Consider the following 23,412-nt stretch of genomic DNA (forward strand, 5'->3'; position numbering starts at 1 on the left):
TTATATTTGTTGGGCTGACAACATAGAATTAAAAGACTGACAATTAGGATTTGGGACCAGGGGTCTTAATTCTTAACAACATAGAATTTGGGCTTAACTTAATCAAGAAAGCCCATTTAAATAAATAATGTGGTTACATATAGGCCCACGTTTAAAGTCTAGCTAAAAAAAAAAAACAGAGCTGCAAGAAAATAGGCGCAGTGTAATTTAAAGAAGATGATGATATTAATGGAGATAAGAATTTGAAGCCTCACCTTTCGTTTTATGCTTTCTTCTTCTTCACAGAATCTCTACATCATTTCTGCAACTCGATTCAGACTTCAAATCCTCGACCGGTTCTTTCTCACATTCATAAGGTCAGGTTGCCGGTCCTCGTCTTCTTCCTTACTTAGTGAACTTGAATTGCTTCATCACTTCACTTCACTTCACTTCCTGAATTGTATCTTCCATTTCTTATGTAATGGAAACGTTTCAACCTTATTTGAACCTCCAGACGTTAGAATTGGATTCAATTTGTAATTTCTTCTGATTATTTGGCTTACGCTTTTACGTTTCGAGCTCAGGACTTGTATTATTAGGTTTCTCATTTTAATTCTTTTCAATTTGTAATGCTTAGAATGCCGGTTGAGTTCACTCACTGTTATAAGTCTTGTAATGTTGTTGAATTTTGGCTTGTACACTATATAAACATTATAAGTCTAGTGTTTATTGGTTCGTTCGTTTTCGAAATAAGTCTAATATTGTGCAAGTGAGAAAAAACGGGGAAATAAAGAGCCCATTTCTTGTATAAATCATCTTATGTTATTTTGTTCAAAATCGTTATATTTTTTTTATCTGTATAGAACTTATTGCGTTTCTAATTCTGTGAAAAATGGAGATTGCGATACTATCCTTAAGGAAGTTTTTATTTTCATTGGTTCTGATTCTCTGCTTATCTTACAATTTGACAGGTGCTGAGAAAAATGAAGGGATAATTCTAGTTGCGGATAGTTAAACTGTATTCTGTAAAGGAATAATCATGGCGCCTGCAATACTACCGAGTTCAGTTAACAGTGTTCCTCTTGTACACGGGAATGTATTTAGTACGAGGAGTGAAAATCTAAATCGATACAATATATTGAGGAAATCTGCTAAACAAGCCTTACCCTCAACTAAACGAGTCTTACCTTTAGTGACATCGGTTTTTTTGTTTCCCCAGTTCAGAGGTGGATTTTCTTCAGGTCATAAACTAACATTCCGTAGTGTATCAGCTTCTGCACCTGGTTTGGTTGTTGAACAAGCAGATTCTTCAGCTACTGATACCAATCTTCCTGCAACTGATGCTGAAAATGTGTCAAATGAGGATTCAACTGCCAAAGAGGCTGCAGCTGCAGCTGCAAAAAAGCGTGCAAGACCTGTTAGGAAAAGTGAGATGCCGCCAGTGAAGAACGAAGAGTTGATTGTTGGCGCTTCATTTACAGGGAAAGTTAAGTCAATCCAGCCGTTTGGAGCTTTTATCGATTTTGGGGCTTTTACTGATGGTCTGGTGCACGTTTCCCAGTTGAGTGATAGCTTTGTTAAGGAGGTTGCGAGTGTCGTCTCTGTTGGGCAAGAGGTAACCGTGAAGTTACTAGAAGCAAACATGGAAACTGGACGTATATCTCTCACTATGCGTGAGGGTGATGACAACAACAAATCTCAGCAATCACAAGATCCTTCTTCTAGTGGAGATAGGGGGAGGCCTCCGAGAAAGGGTCCACCTAAGTCGAATCAGACGAAAAATGAGGGTAGGAAATCGTCAAAGTTTGTCAAGGGACAAGATCTTGATGGAACTGTAAAAAATTTAACTAGATCGGGTTCCTTTATTTCTCTTCCGGATGGTGAGGAAGGATTTTTGCCTACAGCGGAGGAAATAGATGAAGGACTTGGAAGCCTTATGGGTGCTGGATCTTCACTGGAGGTTGGTCAAGCAGTTCGTGTGAGAGTTTTGCGTATAACGAGAGGGCAAGTGACCTTAACAATGAAGAAGGAAGAAGATGCTGGGGAGTTAGATGCTAAGCTCAAGCAAGGTGTTGTCCATAAAGCATCGAACCCTTTTATGCTGGCTTTCCTTCAAAATAAGGATATTGCATCTTTCCTGGATAGTAGAGAGGAGGAAAAAAAGTCCACATCACAAGCAGCTGATGTGTTAGAAGGAAGTGTCGCTCAAACTGAAGCCGATATTGATGATGGGACTTCTACCAAGGAAGAAAGTGTAGAGGCAGTTATAGTAGAGGAGGTTTCAAATGAAATTAGTGAAGCAGTAGAAGAATCAACTCCTAATGAAAGCATACCCTCAAATGAAGCTCCTTCTGTTGATGTAGCTGAAGAAAAAGATGTAGAAAGTGATGCGTCGGAAACAAAACCTGAACCGATCTCGTTAGAAATACTGATTAGCGAAGAAGAGTCTCAAGCTGCTGATAGTGAAGAGAACCTAGAAATTCCCATCTCTAGTTCACCCCAAACTCCTGAAAGTAAGGCTAGTGAAGAAGAGACTCAAACTGCTGATAATGAAGAGAACCCAGAAATTCCCATCTCTAGTTCATCCCAAACTCTTGAAAGTGAGGCCAAAATTGAAGAGGACAACCTGGATATTGATGGAGAAAAATTGCCCCTTGAAGAGAGTGCAGTTGCAGAAACCTCGGAGTCAGAAACTGAAATTAAATCTGTTATATCTGAAGAAGCTTCAAATGAAGAACTGTCTGAGGTTCCTATTCCACAGGAGAGCATTACTGAAGGTTTGTTACAAGCTTTTGTTGTTTCCTTTGGTATTGAAGATTTTTATCATTATGTGCAAAACCGGATTATGATTCAATGGGATATCACTGATTGCATAAGAAATCAATTTTCCTTTTAATAAATTGCATATGTTCTAGGAGAAACTGAGGCCAAAGTTGAAGAGGACAACCTGGATATTGATGGCGAAAAATTGCCCCTTGAAGAGAGTGCAGTTGCAGAAACCTCGGTGTCAGAAACTGAAATTAAATCTGTTATATCTGAACAAGCTTCAATTGAAGAACTGCCCGAGGTTCCTATTCCACAGGAGAGCATTACTGAAGGTTTGTTATAAACTTTTGTTGTTTCCTTTGATATTGAAGATTTTTATCATTATCTGCAATACCGGATTATGATTCATTCAAAGGGATATCACTGATTACATAAGAAATCAAGTTGCCTTTTAATAAATTGCATATGTTCTGGGAGACACTTCCTCTAATATACATTAATATTTAATTTGTTTATATAATTGGTTTGTTTTTCATATTCCTAGAGCGATTGCTCTATTTTGTTGGGCTTTGATAATCATTGAATAAACTATATCAGATAATGATGCCCCTGCGAACACTGTTGAAATCGAACAGATTGAAGCTGTATCCAATAATACCAGCCTCGACTCAGACGGTCAAAATGAAAATCCCTCAACAACGGAAAGCACAGTGAAAGGTTATCTTTTTTTGCTACAACATCATAACACCATCTTGTTTGTCAAACACAAGGTTTAGAACAATCCAAGACAATTTTTTGTTTTTCTTCACTTGTAAAAACAAATTTGTCTTGGATTGTTCTAAGATATTCACAACTATACAAGTATTCCTACATGACTGCGGTAAATTGTCAATAAATTTTTTTTCATTTCAAACAAAAAACTTGTTTTGGATTGTTCTAAGCTAAACTTTCAAATTAATATACCTAACCAAAGTTGCATTGTACACTACAGCGGCAATAGCACCTGCTCTTGTTAAGCAGCTGCGAGAAGAAACTGGAGCAGGAATGATGGACTGCAAGAAAGCCCTGTCAGAAACCGAAGGTGACCTAATTAAAGCTCAAGAATACCTTAGGAAGAAAGGGTTAGCAAGTGCAGATAAGAAAGCAAGTAGAAAAACAGCTGAAGGAAGAATCGGTTCGTACATTCACGACAGCAGGATTGGTATCCTTGTAGAGGTGAATTGCGAAACTGATTTCGTTTCTCGAGGTGAAATATTCAAGGAACTGGTTGATGATTTGGCCATGCAAGCTGCTGCTTGCCCTCAAGTACAGTATCTCTCTTCAGAAGATGTTCCTCAAGAAATCGTGGATAAGGAAAGGGAGATTGAAATGCAGAAAGAAGATCTTTTGTCTAAACCAGAGCAGATAAGATCCAAGATTGTCGAAGGACGGATCAAAAAGAGACTTGACGAGTTGTCATTGCTTGAACAGCCTTTTATTAAGAATGATAAGTTGATTGTGAAGGATTTGGTGAAGCAGATGATTTCAACCATAGGAGAAAATATTAAAGTGACGAGATTTATTAGATACAATTTGGGTGAAGGTCTTGAAAAGAAAAGCCAGGACTTTGCTGCAGAAGTTGCTGCTCAAACATCTGCTAAACCAGCTGAGACTACTACTCCTAATGAGCAGCCACCCGTAGCGGTTGAAGCTGTTGACAAGTAAGTGGCCTCTTTACTTTCGATAGAAACTGAAAATTTAGTGACAAAATATTGAATGAAGTACTTAAATTTCACTTCGTTATACTTATTTTTCAGTTTTATAACTAACTAAAACCCACCACCAATTGCAGGGCACCTACAGTTGCGGTTTCAGCAGCTCTTGTTAAACAACTGAGGGACGAAACAGGGGCCGGTATGATGGACTGTAAGAAAGCACTTGCAGAAACAGAAGGGAATTTGGAGAAGGCGCAAGAGTACCTAAGGAAGAAGGGTCTCTCAGCAGCCGATAAGAAATCAAGTCGAATTGCAGCCGAAGGCAGGATTGGATCGTACATTCACGATTCACGAATTGGCGTTCTGGTTGAGGTCAACTGTGAGACTGACTTTGTGGGAAGGAGCGAGAAATTCAAGGAGCTAGTCGATGATTTAGCAATGCAAGTGGTTGCGTGCCCTCAAGTGATGTACGTTTCAATTGAAGATATTCCCGAGAGCGTGATTAAGAGGGAGAAGGAACTCGAGATGCAGAGAGAAGATCTTCAGACGAAACCGGTGAATATAAGGGAGAAGATTGTTGAAGGGAGGATATCGAAGAGGCTTGGAGAGCTTTCTCTTCTTGAGCAACCGTTTATTAAGGACGATAGTGTTTTGATTAAGGATTTGGTTAAGCAAACTGTCGCTGCTCTTGGGGAGAATATTAAAGTCAGGAGGTTTGTTAAATTCACGCTTGGAGAGACAGCCGGTATTGCAGAGGATGCGTAAAAACGGTTAGAATTGCTCGCTCGCCCTGAAAGGAAAACAAAAAAAGTTAATAAAAAAACTACTGAAATTTTTTGATGTGTTTTGAGGTTGTTTCTGTATTTATATAGACTACAAACGATGTAGCTAATGCGATGTTTTATTATCTCAGGGAAAATATTTGTTCAGTCAAACACGGCCATAAATATCCCAGCAATTTCCTTTTTTGAAAAATAAGTTACACAATCACAGTTGTTGATGTTCAATGGTCTTAAAAAGAAACAATTGTTATAAATAATGATGATCAATCAATGCAAGGCAACTTGAAGAAGGTCTTCCCATGTGGTGAATTTAACTCTAGGTTTGTTTTTCAAAATCCCGAGCCTCGTTTCTTCGGCATCAATCTTTTCCCAGGCACTAAACGGTATCACTTTGACATTCCTGCGATCTAATAACCGACCAAGCCCTTCCCTCCCTGGCTTAGTTTGTCTACACAAAGATCCCAATCTACCATTCTCAATGTCTTCACTTATGCTTGCAATCTGCAATTCAAATTTGAACAATTTATATCTCCTCTTCATATTAACACAAATAAAAAGGATGTTGCTGCTTACTGTTTCTTCAGCACAGTAAAGGTTAGTAGCAATGATCCCCGTTGGGCCGCGTTTCAACCACCCACTCACGTAAACACCTTCTTCTACTGCTGCCAAATCCCCACCCGAGGATGTATGACTCAAAACACGGCCTCCAACATTCGGTATAATGCCTGAAAACACTTTTTCCTGTTAAACTCTTTTTACCCTAATAACCACTTGGTTATTCAAATAAAACCCTAGATCTACTATTATACCTTTGTTGTAGTCAAAAGGTATCCCATCAACAGGAACAGATTTATAACCAATGCTCTTTAATACTAATCTGCATTGTACATTTCCATTAAATCGGAAATCATATATCTACATTCTTCCTCAAGAGGAGTCAATATATAAACTCTGTTTTACTTACCCACTTTCAAGATCTTCAAACTGCCCAGTACCAACCGCAAACTGTTTCCTTGTGTCTTCATCCTCTGCAAATGTGAACAGACGAGCAAATCTATTAGAGATCCACCTTAATAAATCCTTCTGGTAAAACTCAGATTACATCATGGTGGAGAAACTTTACCTTTAAGAATTGTCTTTTCAAGATGCACACCAGCAACAAGTCCTCTTTTATTATCAGATTCTAGAAAACTGTGCGGTTTTCGGAAGAAAACAAAGTGAAGTTCCTGTTGACCAGTTGTTTGCTTGGAAGATTCTGTAGCCGCCTTAGAGAGCAAGTCATAGATCCTTCTTTTAATCCGGTTGTTCTTTAGCTCTTCCTTTTACCAGTTGACAATATTACTAAATCGTCAACTCCTGTAGAGCACTAATATATGGCGCTATTTGTAGGATGGAAGAACATAATGTACCTCATCAATGGGAGTTTTTACTAGATCAGCTTCTTGGATGTGAACATGCAAATCTTTAATACCTGCATCACATTAATATGGAAACAAACGCGATTTGATATTAGGGTGTATTTTGATAAAACTGAAAAATAAGTGTTACAACACTGAATTTAAGTGCCGAATGGGGTGAAGTGTTTGAAAAAAAATATGTTTGAATAAATCAAATGAAAATGTGTAAACTAATGTTAAGAAGTTAAAAGACCATTTTACCCTTGTAGTAATGTTTTGATTCATTTATAGGGGTTCAAGTTGCCTTTTGTAAGCTCTTACTATATTATCGAATATCGAGTTAAGTCATTCATAGCTCCCCGAATTAAGCTAGATCTTTTCTAGTTTAATTTGAGCTGAATTCAAATAAGCACTTATTATTTAGATTACACATACCAAGGATTTCTCGTAACTCTTTTGCAGTGCAAGCTGCTTGTACAGGTCCACGTCTTCCAACCAAGTATACCTTCCTGCAATAATGACAATTTAGACCTAGAATTTATATCATTCGTAAAAGTCTCCTCCCATAATAAGCAAATGAAAGAATTCCTTACTTTATACTACTCTTCTCCAAGGCAGCTAGGGCATGACTGGAAATATCTGTTCTTGACAATTCAGCAGTTGGTCTTAATAGTATGCGGGCAACATCAAGAGCTACATTACCCTAAAACAGAACTGTTTTCAGAATTCAATCGTTCATTCTTCTGTCATCTCAACAAGAACATTAAATACCTGCCCAAGAATAACAGCTGTATCAGAACTCTGTAAATCTGGAGCAAGATCATGCCCATCGGGATGTCCATTATACCACCAAACAAATTCTCTTGCTGAGTGAATCCCCGACAAATCCTACAAAAAAGCATGGAATTTTAACAATAGATTTTACATCTAACAGATCAATAAGAATACCACATACTTCTCCATTGATACCAAGATTTCTATCACTTTCAGCTCCGTACGCTAGGATAACCTAATCAATGTAAATGAAACATTTCATTAAAAATAGACATTTAAAGTATAATTGCAAAAGAGATCAAGTAGAAAATCTAACCACATGATATAATTCCCTGAGCTCAGATAAAGAAACAGAAGATCCCAATGATACATTTCCAAAGAAAGAACATCTATCATTTTTCGCAACACGACCATATTGATTCATCACAATCTGTTGCAATGTTTCTGGTAAATTGAGATCAATTAAGCGCCAAACTATCAATTAGAACTGCAGCAGCTGAAGTGTATCATTATTTATTTTATCAAACCTTTGTTTCCGGATGATCAGGTGCTACACCTGAACGGACCAGTCCGTATGGAGTGGGCAATCTATCAATTATATCAACTTCAGCTTCCTTATTCGCTTTCATCATCTACGTTGTGCAGATCACAAGTAAATAAACATCATATTGAAAGAGATCAAGAAGCTTGTACCTTCTCAGCTGAGTAAAATCCAGCCGGTCCACTGCCGACAATACAAACACGTAAGGGATTTACAGAGAGCGAAGAAAAGGTCCTGCATAAAATCCTTCCTGCCTTAGATATTGACATGTTTTCCGATCAATAACCGCCGGTCGACGATTAGCCGTCAATTTGTATTTCCGGCGAAGGTAGATTTGGGGATGGAGATAGAACGAACGACTTTTTTTTTTTTTTTTTTCAAAGAAGACAGAGATAGATGGCTGAGATTAATTTATCAAAGTAGTCTGAAAAGGGCTTTATAATTAAATATTGGGCTTCATGTCTCCATAGTCCACAGTATTTTTATGGGCTAATATGAGGCGGCCCAGTTAAGAAAGCTAGACCATATTTATTTAACTTTTACCCAGAAAATTACCCTTCAAGTTTAAAGATGTGTTTTTACTTCATAAATCATGTTTTTTCCTCAAGGAGGGTTTAGGGTTAAAGAAGCAGTGGTTAATAAGTTCTATTTAGGTTTTTCTGAAAAAAAATAATTTTCGATTAAAACTAAGAAAAAAATAGTTTTTAATTTTTTTACCAAATTATTTTTTATCTCTATATTTTTATTTAATAATTAATTTATATAAAAAAAATTAAAGGATAATTGATATAATAATTAGATTTTATGATAAAAAATTATTTTTGTTTTTTTTTATATTTAGCTGAATTTAAAATGATTTTATAATTTTTAATGGAGAAAACTAGTATAATCTCTATTAATTTTTAAGTGAAAATTAAACTAGTAATTTTGTAAAAATTACTTTTTTCATGAACTATCATTTTTATTTTATTATTATATTTTATGTTTTACAAATTATATTTATTCATATTACCTCTTGTAGAAAATGAAAAGAAAAAAATATAAATAATTTTCTTTTAAACTAACTAGGGTTAGAGTTCTGTAGAATAGATAAGCGAATTGAATATTCATCATTGTCTGGAAATAGTGCTCGTCCACTTAACATTCATTATTGATTGACTGAAACAGTTCAATATACATATAATTCTCAAAATATGATAAAAACAATCAAACAAAAGATATTTTATTTTAAATTTATGACAATGAATGAACTTAAGTAAATATATTAAATGTTTTTTCTTATTATATTTTAATCAACAAATTAAACAATTAAGTTCCAAATAAACTCATGACCACCAAAAATCATGGCTCAAGAGTTAGAAATTCGAATTACATGGTCATACTTTGTTTAATATTGTAAAAAACACCATATATGACATATATATACTGCTTAACAGAGAATACCATCATAATATGGGGAATATTAATCCATAGATCAAAAGTGGTCAAATCTCAAACAACAGAATGATAAAGTATGTTGTATCAGCAGCTATAGTTAAATATGAATTAATTTATCTTCATTGTTTGCAAACGGTTTGACTTGAATACTTACATCCCTAGATGATTCTTCATATCCACGGCCAAGTGAAATCATGAATAAACTGTTTAGAGCTAAAGCAGATCTATAACCCTTAACACCGATAACAAACAACACTGCCTAATGGACAAAACTTCCCCTACACATTGTATATACGGGACATTCGTATTTGATCATATAGCGAGAACTAAAAAATTAAATAAATATTAGGTAATGTAAACCAAATAAATAGTACTTTTATGTTTAAGGTACATCAATTGTTTACTACCGAGTTAAACATTTCCTCATCGATGTCTCCAATTATGAACACTCTTCTTTTTTTTTTAGAAAGAACGAGAATGTGTCGTAATTTATCCTTTCAATATGTTTAACAATCTTTTTTTAGAAAGAATCTCCATAAATGTTACAGGTGTGTAAAATTGTTCATAACGAAAGAGTACACACATGTTCTCATTTTTCTGAAAAAGAGACAAGTCTTCATAAGTGTAGAGATCGACGAGGGAATGTCAAATTCCATAATAACACAGTTGATGTACCTTGAACATAAATGTCTTATTGTCTTTCTTTTTTTATTTGGTTTACATTACCTAATAATTTCTTAATTTGTTAGAATTTGCAATGTACGGTTAAATTCAAGTCGTTACATGTCTTATACACACAATGTGCGTCGAGAAAGCATCATTGATGGCTGGTGTCAAGGGTGGAAGATATGCATCAATAAACAACTAAATAATAACTCATTCCACGTAACATCAATTCAGCAGATAATACTTACATAATTGAGATTAACATCAATTCAGCAGATAATAGTTACATAATTGAGATCACTCCATCAAAATATACTAATTGTTCATAACTCAAAAAATAAAAGCCACATCATAATGGGGATGAGAGAATATAAAATTCAAAAGACTAATAATAAAAATAAAAAGTAGTTAAGAATGTTAAGAGTTAATGATCAAAACCAATCAGACAACGGAGAGAGAGGGGGAAATTACCGATCTAGTCTATCATACCACACTATTTGGTCTGTTCAGGGTTAAAAAAACTATCTCTTTCAATAAACTTCCTGATAAAGTCTATTGAATGTCCCGTGTGTTTGAACACATGGGTACATTTGTCTTCTACACAGATCTTTACATCTTTTGAGTATCCTTAAAATCCACAGTTTGAAAAATGAATAATTATCGAGCTGTTAATCGACGCGTATCTCCCACTTTTGACACCGGCAACAAGTAATATTACCGCAATGGATGCTGCTTCCCCGACACTGAGTGTGGGAAAAACAACATCCATGACGACAATATTATTTGATGTCAGTGTCAAAGGTGGTAGATACGCCTTCGATTAACAGCTCGATAATGATCAATTTTGTAAACGGCAGATTTCAAGAATACTCAAAAGATGTAAAAATCCGTAAAGATCACCCTTTCAAGCAAAGAAGAAAAATGTAACCATGTGTTCAAACACACAGAACTTTCAATAAATTTTATCAAAAAGTCTATTGAAAGGATAATTTTTTTAACCCTGAACAGCCTATCAGTTTTGTATGATAGACTGATCGGTAATTTTCTCACTCTCCCTCCGCTGTCTGATTGATTTAGATTTATGAACTCTTAACATGCTTAACTATTAGTCTTTTGAATTTTTATACTTATATTCCTCTATCCCCATTATGATGGGTTTTGATTTTTTGATTTTGAGTTATGAACCATTAGTATATTATGATGGGGTGATCTAAATTATGTAAGTTTATTAACAATATTATCTACTGAATTGATTTAATCTCAATTATGTAAGTTTATGTTATACCTTGAAGTAGAATTAGGTATAAATCTTGAATTATATTGAGAGGAAGAGTGAAGAATTGATGAAGGGAGAAAGAACCCTAACTGATAGGGAGAATTTCTAACAAGAACTTTCAATTAAATGATTTCATAACTATTCTTAACAACTAACTGTTCTATTTATACTACTACATTATAACTGCCACTTTATTCCCTCCACTATATTTAACCCTAATATCATTTTCCCTTGTATCATTACCCTCTCCTTCAATTCGTTCGTCCGCGAACGACAATAGACGAAATTTCTGCTGAAAGTCCCAAACATCTGGTGGCTCTTCGAACCATATAAATTGCCCAAATTGTTTCCATAGACTATCGGGTGGTTCTTCAAACCATACAAATTGTCCCACAAGATTTATCGATTGTAGCCCATAAGAACAATTACAAAACTCTGCATCAGGTGGATCTTCAAACCATAATAAGTACTTGCATCTCATCCATGTTTTATGCCATAAAATTTTCTGAAAGCAAGACCCAAATTTTTCTGGTTTCTCGAAGCACAAAAATTGGACGCAATTTGAACTTGGCGCTAAGTATGCTTGAGAAATTGGATCAAAAGCCAACATCATATCTTCAAGGCCCAAAACATCTTCAAACATTTCTTCAATTTCAGTTTCTCCCAAGTCACCCTGATAATGATCATCCTTTTCAACGTAGGTTGACTTCGTCTTCTCTCGGTCATTGTACACTAAGGAGACTTGCAAATGAATAAACGAAGAACATGAATTATCGTAAATTTCTTCATCAAGATTGAGATTGTCGTGTTTTGTATCATTAGTACGTGGAGTCTCAATTTCTTTTTCATAACAAAAGTCGTCGAAAGGAGGCTCGTCTTCCACTTTAGAACAATCGTCATCAAAAGAGGTTTCGTTGTTTGGAGTCGAATGTGTCAATGGGGAAGGCGTTGATTGTGACATATCTTTTACAATACCATGTTGCTCGCCATCTTCCAATAACTCATCGGATTTCAATATCATTTTTTTACGATCGTTTTCCCATTTTTGCCTTGTCATTTCATCATTGACTTTCTATTTCTGTCTTTTAGGTTCATCAACGATCCTCCATGATTTTAACAAGTCGGTTATATGTCGACCTTGTTCCGCGATCAACTCCCACGATTGTGTATGCACCTTCGTTTGCTTATGTTGTGGATTGTCCCTTACACGTAACCCAAACTCGCGTCGCAATAGTCGTTTCAGCTCTCTCCACGTCAATCCCTTGCTAAGAGTTTTCATGACCACATGTTCTCTAAGCCATTGTAGTGCCTTTACCCTCAAGTGAGTTGTGGCAAGAGGCGCCTCATATTCTTCGAGCGTACCGTTAATTTGAAAAAATCTTTCTACATCATAAATCCAGTCTTCGATATTTTCGACATCTTCTCCAAAGAATTTGGGAAAATTCATTTTCAAATCAACCACACCCTAATTTCAATGGATCTTTTCCTGAAAGTAACAAAATTGATCTTTTCCTGAAAGTAACAAAACGCGCACGCACCCTAATTAAAGTAACAAAACTGCCGCAAGAATGGTAAGGAGCCGGTACAGCAGTAAGATGGTATGGAGATGGGACAGTAAGATGGTATGGAGATGGGGCAGTAAGATGGATGGGATGGAGCAGAGCAGAGCAGGTAAGGAGCAGAGCCTGTACCTTCTGTTCTCTTTTAATTGCTGTCAGATTTTCTCTCTTTACTTACTTTCCTACAATTAGAATAGAATACAAAAATTATTTGTGATGATCTAATACCTTCAAACAAATATGGCATGTACTGGAATCCTTTTCCTTCTTCTTCAGCCTTCGATGAACAAATTAAAATCAGTTTTCCATCCCTCGCGAAATCGGAAACCGCCGAAACTATCACAGTCAGTCATAATGGAGCTTTACGGTTTGTATCATTACTTATCTCTACAATCTTAATTTTGTTACCAGATTCTTCTGCAAACTCCTTCTGCAAACAAACTTCGTCTTCCCTTCTTCTTTTTCTCCAACTAGCCGGCAACTCCACAAATAGTCCGATCCATCAACAAGTACGATTCATCAACAATAATGATCCAGTTCTCCTTTAACTCTTGCTGATTTCACCTGTGAACGGTTTCTATGCACGACTAAGGAAATTGAATCACATCTAAGTCTGTTTCTGCTATATACCTCATAGTACACACCATTTTGCACATCATTTTGCCAAGAACGAGCTCTGATACCACTGTTATACCTTGAAGTAGAATTAGGTATAAATCTTGAATTATATTGAGAGGAGGAGTGAAGAATTGATGAAGGGAGAAAGAACCATAACTGTTAGGGAGAATTTCTAACAAGAACTTTCAATTAAATGATTTCATAACTATTCTTAACAACTAACTGTTCTATTTATACTACTACATTATAACTGCCACTTTATTCCCGCCACTATATTTAACCCTAATATCATTTTCCCTTGTATCAGTTTATTAACAATATTATCGGCTGAATTGATGTTATGGGAATTTATTTGTTAATGTCAATTAATTAATAATTAATAAGAATAAATACTATAGATGTTAATTAAAAATAAATGGTTTATTTTCAATAGTAAAGAGACCCTATAACGATTGGTAAATCAGTCGTTATTAACCTCAAAACCAAGCAATTGGTCATACACCAATCGCTCTCAATCGGTAGAAGTCTCCTTGTTGTTGCCTTGATGGTAACGACGATTAATATATAACCAATCGTGATAGGCTATAGCGATTGGTTTATTAATCAATCACCACTTCCTTTAACAATAAAAAAAATTATTGTAATTTTATTTCTTTATTACATGACTTTAAACAAAACTGTTGGGCAGTAGAAACACTTACGGATCAAGCAAACTCAAGCTTCGTCCACTCCATCCCATTGTTGGGCTAGATGCAACCAATGCTACGAGTACTGCTAACACAGCCCTGAATTAGAGAATAAGCATATAATAAGTATAAATTATCAACATTTTAAAAGCTACACTACATGAGGACCCAATGGAACTATGTTTTCTGTTTTATTTTTACTAGGTCTGCATTGAAAATAGAGGAATCCCATTATATTCTTTGGAAAATTATCAACATTTTGTTAATCTATATATATGTGTCTGCAAAGGATGGACAAGAATACACAGAATATTCCCATTCTACTTTGTCGATAATCATCATCAATCTCTACAATATGAAGTAAAAGAAGCTCATATAAGAGAATCTTACAGGCCTACCCCATTCTACTTTGTCGATCATCATCAATCTCTACAATATGAAGTAAAAGAAGCTCATATAAGAGAATCTTACAGGCCTACAGATACAGATACAACTAGGGTATCAGTCACTCTGAACATGTTGGGTGAGAGAATTCCCAGCATATAACAATGGATAGAGAAGCACTAGGTTAAGTCAAACAACCTATAAATAACTCATTTCTATACTTAACACTAGAAGGTAACAGCATATTCAAAAAAAATAACTCATTTCTATTCCCAAATTTTTACATATGATCATCAAACTCCTATACAGCCTGTTAATGATCTTGAAGTCTCTAGGTAGAAAGCCCATGCAACATGCAATCAGTAATCAATAATAAAGCAAGCACTTTATTTTTACTTCCAAGAACAACTTCTCTTCTCCATTGAATTCCCTCAATTAATTTAGTTCATACAAATTAGCAAGAAGAGATCAATCCACTAGATTGGTTTCACCATATCGGATGACAACATTATCTGTGTACCAACTCGACTTCATAAATTTTCATAGGAATATGTTTATCCTTAGTTTAAATCTCAATTAAATAGGAAGCTAAATCAGAACATCTAAACTCGCAATTAAGTAAAAATATCAACATCTAATATCCACAGCATCAGAAAATATAAAATGCAAGCATAAAGAATAAATGATCCCATGCAACCTAGCAGTGACGAATCTCCTATGTGTAACTTGAATCCATCCATAGAAGTAGAACTTTGAACTACGTAAGAAAGCATTGAAATACTTCTCAAAACAAACATGTTGGAAGGGATATATTTTATGCGCAGTGCCAGCCATCAATACTATTCAATCAAAACATTAAGATAAAGAAAAAAAATCGCAGCAAATACTATCAGATTTTATTGTCAGACATATTTAGGGCTCACCCAAAAAGAACCAAAGTGTTCTGATGTCATGACAGCATTGAAGCCAACAACAGGTACCAATGCTGCCAATAATGTTCCCAAAACAACCTGCATTACAAAGTCCAACACATTAGAGCTATTTGGTATCACTAAGCTTCCAAAAATGGAGAAGCTGTATTCAAATAAGAAACGTTAGATATGTCAAGATCATCTACAAAATGTCGTAGAAAACGGTTTCAATAACCGAAATATTACCTTTATATATAAATAAAAGGTGAAGATGTCGTGACCTTACTGTCAATCACGATATAAATCTCACAATAATGGTTTCGTAAAATAGATAAAGAATAACAGAACGAGTAAAAGAACAGAATGAGAACAGAATAGGTAGAAGAACAGATTGAATAGAAGAATAGATTGATAAAAGAAACATAATGAATAGAAGAACAGACTGAATAGAAATTGGGAGTTTATTAGGGTTAGGGTTACCAGGAGCGACAACTCTGGTAATTAGAAAGAGAAAATATAACAATTTAGAATACCAAAAATATATCCCTCTCCTTACAATTCTATCCTTATTTATAGACTAACAAATTATAAAATAACCCTTAAAAGATATAACTACGTCTATTTCAACCCTCAGTAATTTTGGAAATAGAATCCTCCTGTTTGGAAATAGCATCCTCATCTTTGGAAATAGAATCATCATTGTTGTGAATATTAGATTCACAACATCCCCTTCCCCTTAAAAACTTCCTTGCCCTTTTCGAACGTGGCTTCTGCATCGGAAACTGTTTACAGAATTTAGGAATTTGGGCTGATAACAGAGTTGTGGACTCAGCATTCATAAAAAATAGTTGACCCCCAAAACAATCGTCATCCTTCTTCACATTACGAGCTACGCCGTCCCCTGTCATTAAATAAAAGGAACTGCCCTCTTTATCACCCGACAGTCGAATCTTCTCACCCGATAACCTAGCTTTCATAACTCTCGCCTCGAAATCAAGGCTCACTGGTCCATATTTAGTCATCCAATCAACTCCCAAAACCATATCATAACCTCCCAATTTGATCGTTCGGAAGTCTAGTAGAAAATCATGACTCTGCATTTTCCAAGCCAAATTTGTGCATAAGAATCGACTAAATATTCTGCCTCCGCCTGCAATAGTATCCTCCATAGGCATTGTTTCCTTTAGAACACAACCCAACTGAGATGCAGTACCCTCATCAATAAACGAATGCGTACTGCCACTATCAATTAATATAGTGATTTTCCTTTTTTTGAGTTGTCCAAGAATCTTGAGCGTAGCATTATTCGCACTCCCATTAAGAGCGTGCATTGAAATCGAACCCCCGTCGTTAACTCCTTCGACTCTAACCCCCTCTTTAGCCTTAAGACAGTCATCATAGATATATTCGGCTTTGGACTCCCCTTTAGCTTTAAACCAGTTATCTATCTCGTCTTCCATTACTTCAATATTGAATAACTGATGACGATTGGGGCAAACGTGATCTTTGGAATATTTTCCGTCACACTTGAAACAAATACCTTTAGCACGTTTTTCTCTCATTTCTGCAAACGTGAGATCCCTAACTGGTATTTCAGTAGTATTTTCGTTAATAGTTGGTTTAAACGTACCTTGTTGGTTATTACTCCATGGAGGTTTTGGTTGTGTTTCATTTGAGGTCTGAGTTGACAATTTGGTGAACAATTTCTTTTCCTTACCAAGAGGTTCGAGAAATTCGTCCTTCACCTCAACTAGTTTTATTGCCTGATCTAATGTCACTGGTCCTGCCATCTTTAAAACCTCTCTCAATTCAGGTCGTAAGCCTCTCATGAAACTCTTCACATAGTATTCGTCGTTCTGTGGAAAACATTTAGCTGCAACCAATGCTCTTAGCTCTCGCCATTGATAGATATAGTCTTTCAAAGTCTTTGTTTGTCTCAACTGATTAAATTCTATTATCACATTTTGGTGTCCCTCTTCTTGAAATGCTAATAACACCTCTTCAGAGAATTCTTCCCAATTTGGCAATGGATGATCTCCCGCGGTCCGTATCGAATTAGGACTTGTAGTGTGTTTCCGATTATTGATAGGAGTCTCAGTTGTTCCAAAACTTTGTTCGACCGGCTGTTTGTCTGGCCTTCTGTAAATACCATCTCTCTCGTAAGGGGTTGCTCCATAACCAAATCTCGATTGTAGTTGAGGTGTATTTGAACCTCCTCCTTTGTCTTCGGTTGATTTATTATTTGTGTTGGAATTCTTGGATTCCAACAGCCTTATTATAGATTCAAATTTTTCAGCGTTAGCTTTCTGCATAATCTTGAAGTTACGAGCAGTTTCTTCCTTAATTTTGAGATTCTCTAGCTGTAGTAACTGGAACTTATCATTAATTTGTGATTCCATCGTCTCGATGCGTTCAGTCAGATTCTAGATCATCTCTTCATTATTTTTGCTACGTGAATTCACCATTCTCAGCGGAAGTCCGAGGATCGTAAGCTCTGATACCACTTGTCGTGACCTTACTGTCAATCACGATATAAATCTCACAATAATGGTTTCGTAAAATAGATAAAGAATAAAAGAACGAGTAAAAGAACAGAATGAGAACAGAATAGGTAGAAGAACAGATTGAATAGAAGAATAGATTGATAAAAGAAACATAATGAATAGAAGAACAGACTGAATAGAAATTGGGAGTTTATTATAAGGGTTAGGGTTACCAGGAGCGACGACTCTGGTAATTAGAAAGAGAAAGTATAACAATTTAGAATACCAAAAATATATCTCTCTCCTTACAATTCTATCCTTATTTATAGACTAACAAATTATAAAATAACCCTTAAAAGATATAACTAAGTCTATTTCAACCCTCAGTAATTTTGGAAATAGAATCCTCCTGTTTGGAAATAGCATCCTCATCTTTGGAAATAGAATCATCATTGTTGTGAATATTAGATTCACAACAGAAGATCAATGCAAATATAGCTACGGCTTCATTGTCATAGCTTCCTGCTACAGATCTAGATATATAAGATGGAACCTGCAGAGAAATCACACAAAAAAAGACATCAGTGAAAGTTAAGCTTGAATACGGAAGATATGTATAAGCTCCCACTACCAAAGATCTTTCTTCTTCTTCTTCTTCTTGAACTAAGCTTTTTTCACCTTCCTATCATATGCTCGCATATCTGGGAACTTCTCAAGTAAAAGTTTGTGTTTAAGGAACACGATATCTTTCATGTGGTAGTATGTCTAAACGATTTCTCTTGATCTTCTTTCTTCTTACCCTAGAAGAAGAGGCACAATCTGAAGCTTATAATTGGGTCTTTTAGGGTTAGGCATAAGGCCTGTTTGATTTGGTGTAATACTTTAATCGGGCTCTTATAGTTAGTTTGCTTTTGGGTTTTTTATAATTTTTTACAAATTTATTTATATCATATTATTATCATTTTAATTATTATTTTATATTTAAAATTAAAATCCAAATATTTTTTTTTAAAATAATATTTTTCTTTAAAATACTTATAAAACCCCAAAAATACATGATAATACAAGTTTTAAGAATAAGATATTTTAAGTTTATATAAATTAGAGTAATGATAGGGTAGGCGAATTTGCTGCCGCAAAGTCAGCGAAGCCCGTTCCTACCGCGCCCACGGCCCGGCTGGCCTGCCAGCGGTAGTGGGGCAACACAGCAATGAGTAGTTCGCTCCAGGACCCTACCCCCTCGAGAGCAGGATGCCGGCCGAGATGGAGCTGGGAGCCTATACTTTCCCGGGGGTTTTTTCAAACCAGAATCTTTTTTTTTTCAAGTATTTTGAACTTCCAACTTTCTTGATTCCTATCCAAATAAGAAGCTTCAAAAATGGGGCTATTTTTATAGCATGTCTCTTGAAAGTTCCTTTACCACCTAATTCAGGACAGAGATTAACTGCTAAGTTAGCAAGACTACCGGCAACCCAGGTATTCCGTTTTTTGTTTTTCATACTTTTTGTAAAGGGCCCCAGTTTTCCGTTTTTCACCTTTCGACGCTTTCATTCCCGTAAGTATAGAAAAAGAGATCTTTTTCTCCTCTGTCCAGTAGAAAGAACTTGAACTCCCGGGTTTTATCTGCTTCCGTTAGTGTGCATGCGATCCGAACTTCGATAATCCTCCCCTTGATACAGGGTATGGAGCCGACGTCGCAGTATAATATCGCTGCCCTTACTCTTCCCATCAGCGCATTTCCGGATTTCAAAGGGCTCTTCCCTCGTTCACGGGCTGTCTACAGGATAGGTGAGAAAAACTCAGGATCGCCTGGGCTATCAAGTCGGTACAGGTCATACAAGAAAGAAGAAGATTTTCATGCCCACTCGCTGATAGGACTGACTGGTTGGCTCACATAGGACCAGTACCAAGCCAGTAGCGAGCAACAACGAAAAGGCCTCTTCTCTTTATTTCCCGAGCCTCTAGTGAGTTAGAGACAAGGAGTATTCCCACTAAAAAAATGTTTCATCCAAAAAGCGTGCATTGAGCGAAAAGACTTATTCGAATCTCAAACGATCCGGGAATTCGCCTTAACGAGACACTCCGGATTCGCTTTTGTTGGCCTAGGCAGCCCAGCCCTTATCTTTTATATCCCTATTCGGATTCGTCCGGTCTTTTTTGGAGGCCAATCTTCTTCTTCTCGTTCATCTGCTCTCGCGGCGGGACGCCTAGAAGTATAAGGTCCCTTGATTCTCCTTTCTTTGGCTTCCGATATGCCGTGTGAAGCTTAGCTTGCTTTAGCAGCCACGTGATGATGTTGTCTCTTGTCTGCCCATGGATTCAGCAGCAGTTTGAAAGGTTAACCTATTCGGGAATCTCCGGATCTATGCTTATTTTCAACTCCCCGAAGCCTAAGCCACGTCTGCTGTGGTCTAAGTCAGTACAGTTGAAAAACAACTAAAAAAAAATAAAACTAGCTCGAACCAGAGGTTTTTGCTTCTTGTTCACGACTCTTTCTCAACGCCCATACCTTAGTCTGGTCACTAGTTTATTCGCACCCGAAGAGTCATACAATAGAAGATGGCAAGCCAAAAAGACAAAGAAAGAGCCTTTATCGTGAGACAAGAACAAGAGTTCACTCTTTATGAGGCATCCGCCCTAGATAAACTACCCACCTCGCAGTGTCCCGCCCCCTCCCGAATTCTCGGTGCGGCGCCGAAGAATAAAGTCTTGATCTTCCCGTCCCGGGTCATACGTAGGTGCGTCCACAGAAGAGGAAATCGCATAAGAGGTAGTATAATCAATCTGGAGCACCTTTCCAATTCGTTTCCCGGATGAACAAATTTTCAAAGTAGTCCTCCCTCTTTCATGTAAGACTAGCTTCACTAAGACTAAGTCGATATTCTATAGCGACTGCCGGACCATTCCATTCATTGTCTTCTTCTCAACCTCGGGGAACAAATGAGCGATATTTTGTTTCACCACAGAAAATTATTTTATTCTTGTCTTTCAAAGAATTTCCTTTTCACCGGTTAGAGAAGCCCTCTTTAATACATTAAGAAAAGATGTTCACAAGGGTCGGGATAAATCCTTCCACATGTCCTTGATCTGGTGCCTGCGGCAGCACTTCTTGAGGCGCGCTCCCCCCCTAATTTCCATCCTGCTTAAATCAGCTCTCCGTCTTTAAAGCAATGGTGTATGCTGCTTAGCTCATCTGCTAGCTCGCCTTAAAGCAACTAGTCCGCTCAAGCAGAAAAACATCCAAATATTAGTTCTAATGGATCTGGAATAAAAAGTTTGAAACTTCTTAATCTTTGATTCAATCTTCCCTTTTTTGAGTTCAAGTACCTGTTACTAGAAAAGAGACTAAGACGTCAGCCGGGTATAAATATGGAAACTTCTCTGCCATTTGGATCGGAGAATTTATGGAGGAAATCGGGTTTTAAATTCCCAGAAACCATCCTGCACACCAGCAAAGAACTTGGTCGTTCCGTTCCTCTCCCTCTGGTCGACTCAATTACATCGACCCTCTCAGAGTTGGGAAACATTTAAGGATGTCACCGGACTTTGTTTTCCTTCTTGAGTTTTCTCAGGAAAAAAGGGAGCTCTTTTCCCTGGCGCAGCGCCCGTGAAGCAAGTAGGCCAATTTGTTTAAGGGATGAACCTGATTGACCCGCCCATTAAGGGCTTTCTGTTCAATAGGAGATAGGGCATTTTCACGTGAAGAAGAATAGGCTCAGGCTAAGGGTCCAAGAATTCTATGAGTAAGAATTATTGGATCATCACTTATTCGATGGTCCCTGAACCCAGCTTGTAGCAAGCCAAAAGTGTGACTTGAGCCTAGCGTCGAGAGAAGGAAAAGACAGAACGCTTCCCTTAGACTCCTGGAGCTCTTCGACTAAACTCGTTGGCTCCGCGTCCACGTCGCTTCGTGCCAACAAAAATATCCGATGAGTAAAGGCCGATCGTTGATGCTCAAGCCGAATAAGCGGGAGATTCGTTCAGGTTTCCAGAAAATAGATTATGCTCCTGCTCCAGTATCTACTCGTTACGGAATCTCAGGTGTCAAAGTGTGGATTTCATATAGTAAAAAAAAGCTTAGAAGGCTTCTCCAAATCCCACGGATGAAGCTGAAGCACCTGGTTTACTCTGTTCTCGCGCGTGAAAAGCAGCATGCAATCTTGCCTTGCTTCACGTGAGCGCACATCGCTCGCTCAAGCTATTTGAAGCAGTAGTTTGAGTTTGAGACCTAGATCCGGATTCGTCATTATCAGTGGTTTTGAAGGAAGGATTAATTTTGGGGACCTGTGGCATTGCCCGCCCCATTCTACTGAAATGCGCACCCCGAAAATGCGAAAGGCATAATCAGAGTGGGTACAAACGGAGTTGAACCCAGACTTGTAAGTTCCAAACATCTTGTTCCCATTTCCCAGTAGCCTTTTGTGGGGTATTCTCATAAGATTCAGGCTCCGCCGGTGGCTATACGAGATTTGGAAAGCGGTGAATACTGTTAGTGAAGCTAGACCGGGAAGTGGGGTATCTTTGGAAAAGAGGTCGACCTTAAGTTCTAGCTTAGACTGCTTTCCATTAGCAGCAGGAAAGGAGTCTATCTATCTGCCTAGCTTTGGTAGATTTCCCCAACGCAATCCACAGAAATTCCACGAATCCCCGCAACTAATAGAAAAAAAACTACTAGACGACTAGACTAGTAGTTGAGTGCTCCTTGTTGTTCGGATCTTGACCGGGTCCGAGCTTCCAAATCAGAAGAAAAAAGGTTATGAAATAAGAACGAAAGATAAACAACAAGCGCAGGAAGGGAACCAGCTTCTATTTCTTCCGTTAAAGGAGATTCGAGAAAAGATGGAATAGGAAGACGTGTTTCCAGAACGAAGAAGATACGAGTTGAGAAGGGGGAGTTAGCAAAGTTAGACACTCATTCATCCTTTCCTCGTCCAGTTAGTTGGATTGGAAGCCTCAGTTGGTACTGTCGATTGATGTAGTCCAACCACCCCTTCTACTTTGGAGTTTAACTTTCAACGAATGGGTCGTTGAGAATTAATTGGTTGGGCTATTTACTCTCTTTTTCTCCTCTCCGTCTGCCTTCAAATAGTAGTTTTCCATAATCATCAGAGTCAGAACAAGATGATGATTTGTGGTTTCATCAGGGATTCATTTCTAATTTTGATAAAACTTCTTCAGAAAAATATCTTCAAGAATGCAAGTACCCGAACGCACGAATCACCGTTCCTCATTAGAGTTCGGAAATTGCCCAGAATCATTGCATTCATTAAAATAAGTTGAGATATTCTGTTTAATCATAGAATATTATCTTTCCTCGTTTCTTCGTGTTATTAATTAATTTCTCTCACTATTTTTATTAATTAATTAATTTATCTTTCGTCATTTTTATTAATTATTTTCTCTCTTTTCTATTAATTAATTTTTTTCTTTTTTTTAAACCCTAAATTCTTAAACCTTAC

The 23,412-nt window shown here is 36.9% G+C and overlaps 3 protein-coding genes across 5 annotated transcripts; 1 reads left to right on the forward strand and 2 right to left on the reverse strand.

The window, feature by feature from the left end:
- The first annotated feature begins 917 nt into the window (after positions 1-917).
- LOC124911144 (polyprotein of EF-Ts, chloroplastic) lies at positions 918-5,374 on the forward strand. 2 transcript variants are annotated; one of them, XM_047451587.1, is made up of 5 exons: positions 918-2,756; positions 2,895-3,077; positions 3,343-3,462; positions 3,737-4,445; positions 4,577-5,374. In XM_047451587.1, the coding sequence occupies exons 1-5, from the start codon at positions 1,019-1,021 to the stop codon at positions 5,202-5,204; spliced, it is 3,378 nt and encodes a 1,125-aa protein (XP_047307543.1). In that variant the 5' UTR covers positions 918-1,018; the 3' UTR covers positions 5,205-5,374. The 2 variants fall into 2 exon arrangements, with proteins under 2 accessions (XP_047307543.1, XP_047307544.1); XM_047451588.1 differs by lacking the exon at positions 2,895-3,077.
- A 90-nt stretch (positions 5,375-5,464) lies between these two features.
- On the reverse strand, positions 5,465-8,313 carry LOC124911145 (NADPH:adrenodoxin oxidoreductase, mitochondrial). 2 transcript variants are annotated; one of them, XM_047451589.1, is made up of 13 exons: positions 8,086-8,313; positions 7,920-8,024; positions 7,709-7,822; positions 7,574-7,627; positions 7,390-7,506; positions 7,212-7,321; positions 7,054-7,127; positions 6,631-6,692; positions 6,345-6,540; positions 6,186-6,249; positions 6,031-6,098; positions 5,795-5,946; positions 5,465-5,722 (listed from the first exon to the last, which is right to left on the reverse strand). In XM_047451589.1, exons 1-13 carry the CDS (start codon positions 8,200-8,202, stop codon positions 5,489-5,491), a joined length of 1,467 nt encoding a protein of 488 aa, XP_047307545.1. In that variant the 5' UTR covers positions 8,203-8,313; the 3' UTR covers positions 5,465-5,488. The 2 variants fall into 2 exon arrangements, with proteins under 2 accessions (XP_047307545.1, XP_047307546.1); XM_047451590.1 differs by having other exon boundaries at positions 7,709-7,836; positions 8,086-8,112.
- Positions 8,314-13,812: 5,499 nt separating this feature from the next.
- LOC124911613 lies at positions 13,813-19,682 on the reverse strand. Its single transcript, XM_047452116.1, has 6 exons — positions 19,489-19,682; positions 19,297-19,414; positions 18,438-18,635; positions 15,717-15,743; positions 15,483-15,569; positions 13,813-14,274 (listed from the first exon to the last, which is right to left on the reverse strand). Exons 1-6 carry the CDS (start codon positions 19,680-19,682, stop codon positions 14,236-14,238), a joined length of 663 nt encoding a protein of 220 aa, XP_047308072.1. The 3' UTR covers positions 13,813-14,235.
- Between the last annotated feature and the right edge of the window lie 3,730 nt (positions 19,683-23,412).

This window comes from Impatiens glandulifera, chromosome 8 (assembly GCF_907164915.1).
Source record: "Impatiens glandulifera chromosome 8, dImpGla2.1, whole genome shotgun sequence".
In the NCBI taxonomy this organism is placed as follows: domain Eukaryota; kingdom Viridiplantae; phylum Streptophyta; class Magnoliopsida; order Ericales; family Balsaminaceae; genus Impatiens; species Impatiens glandulifera.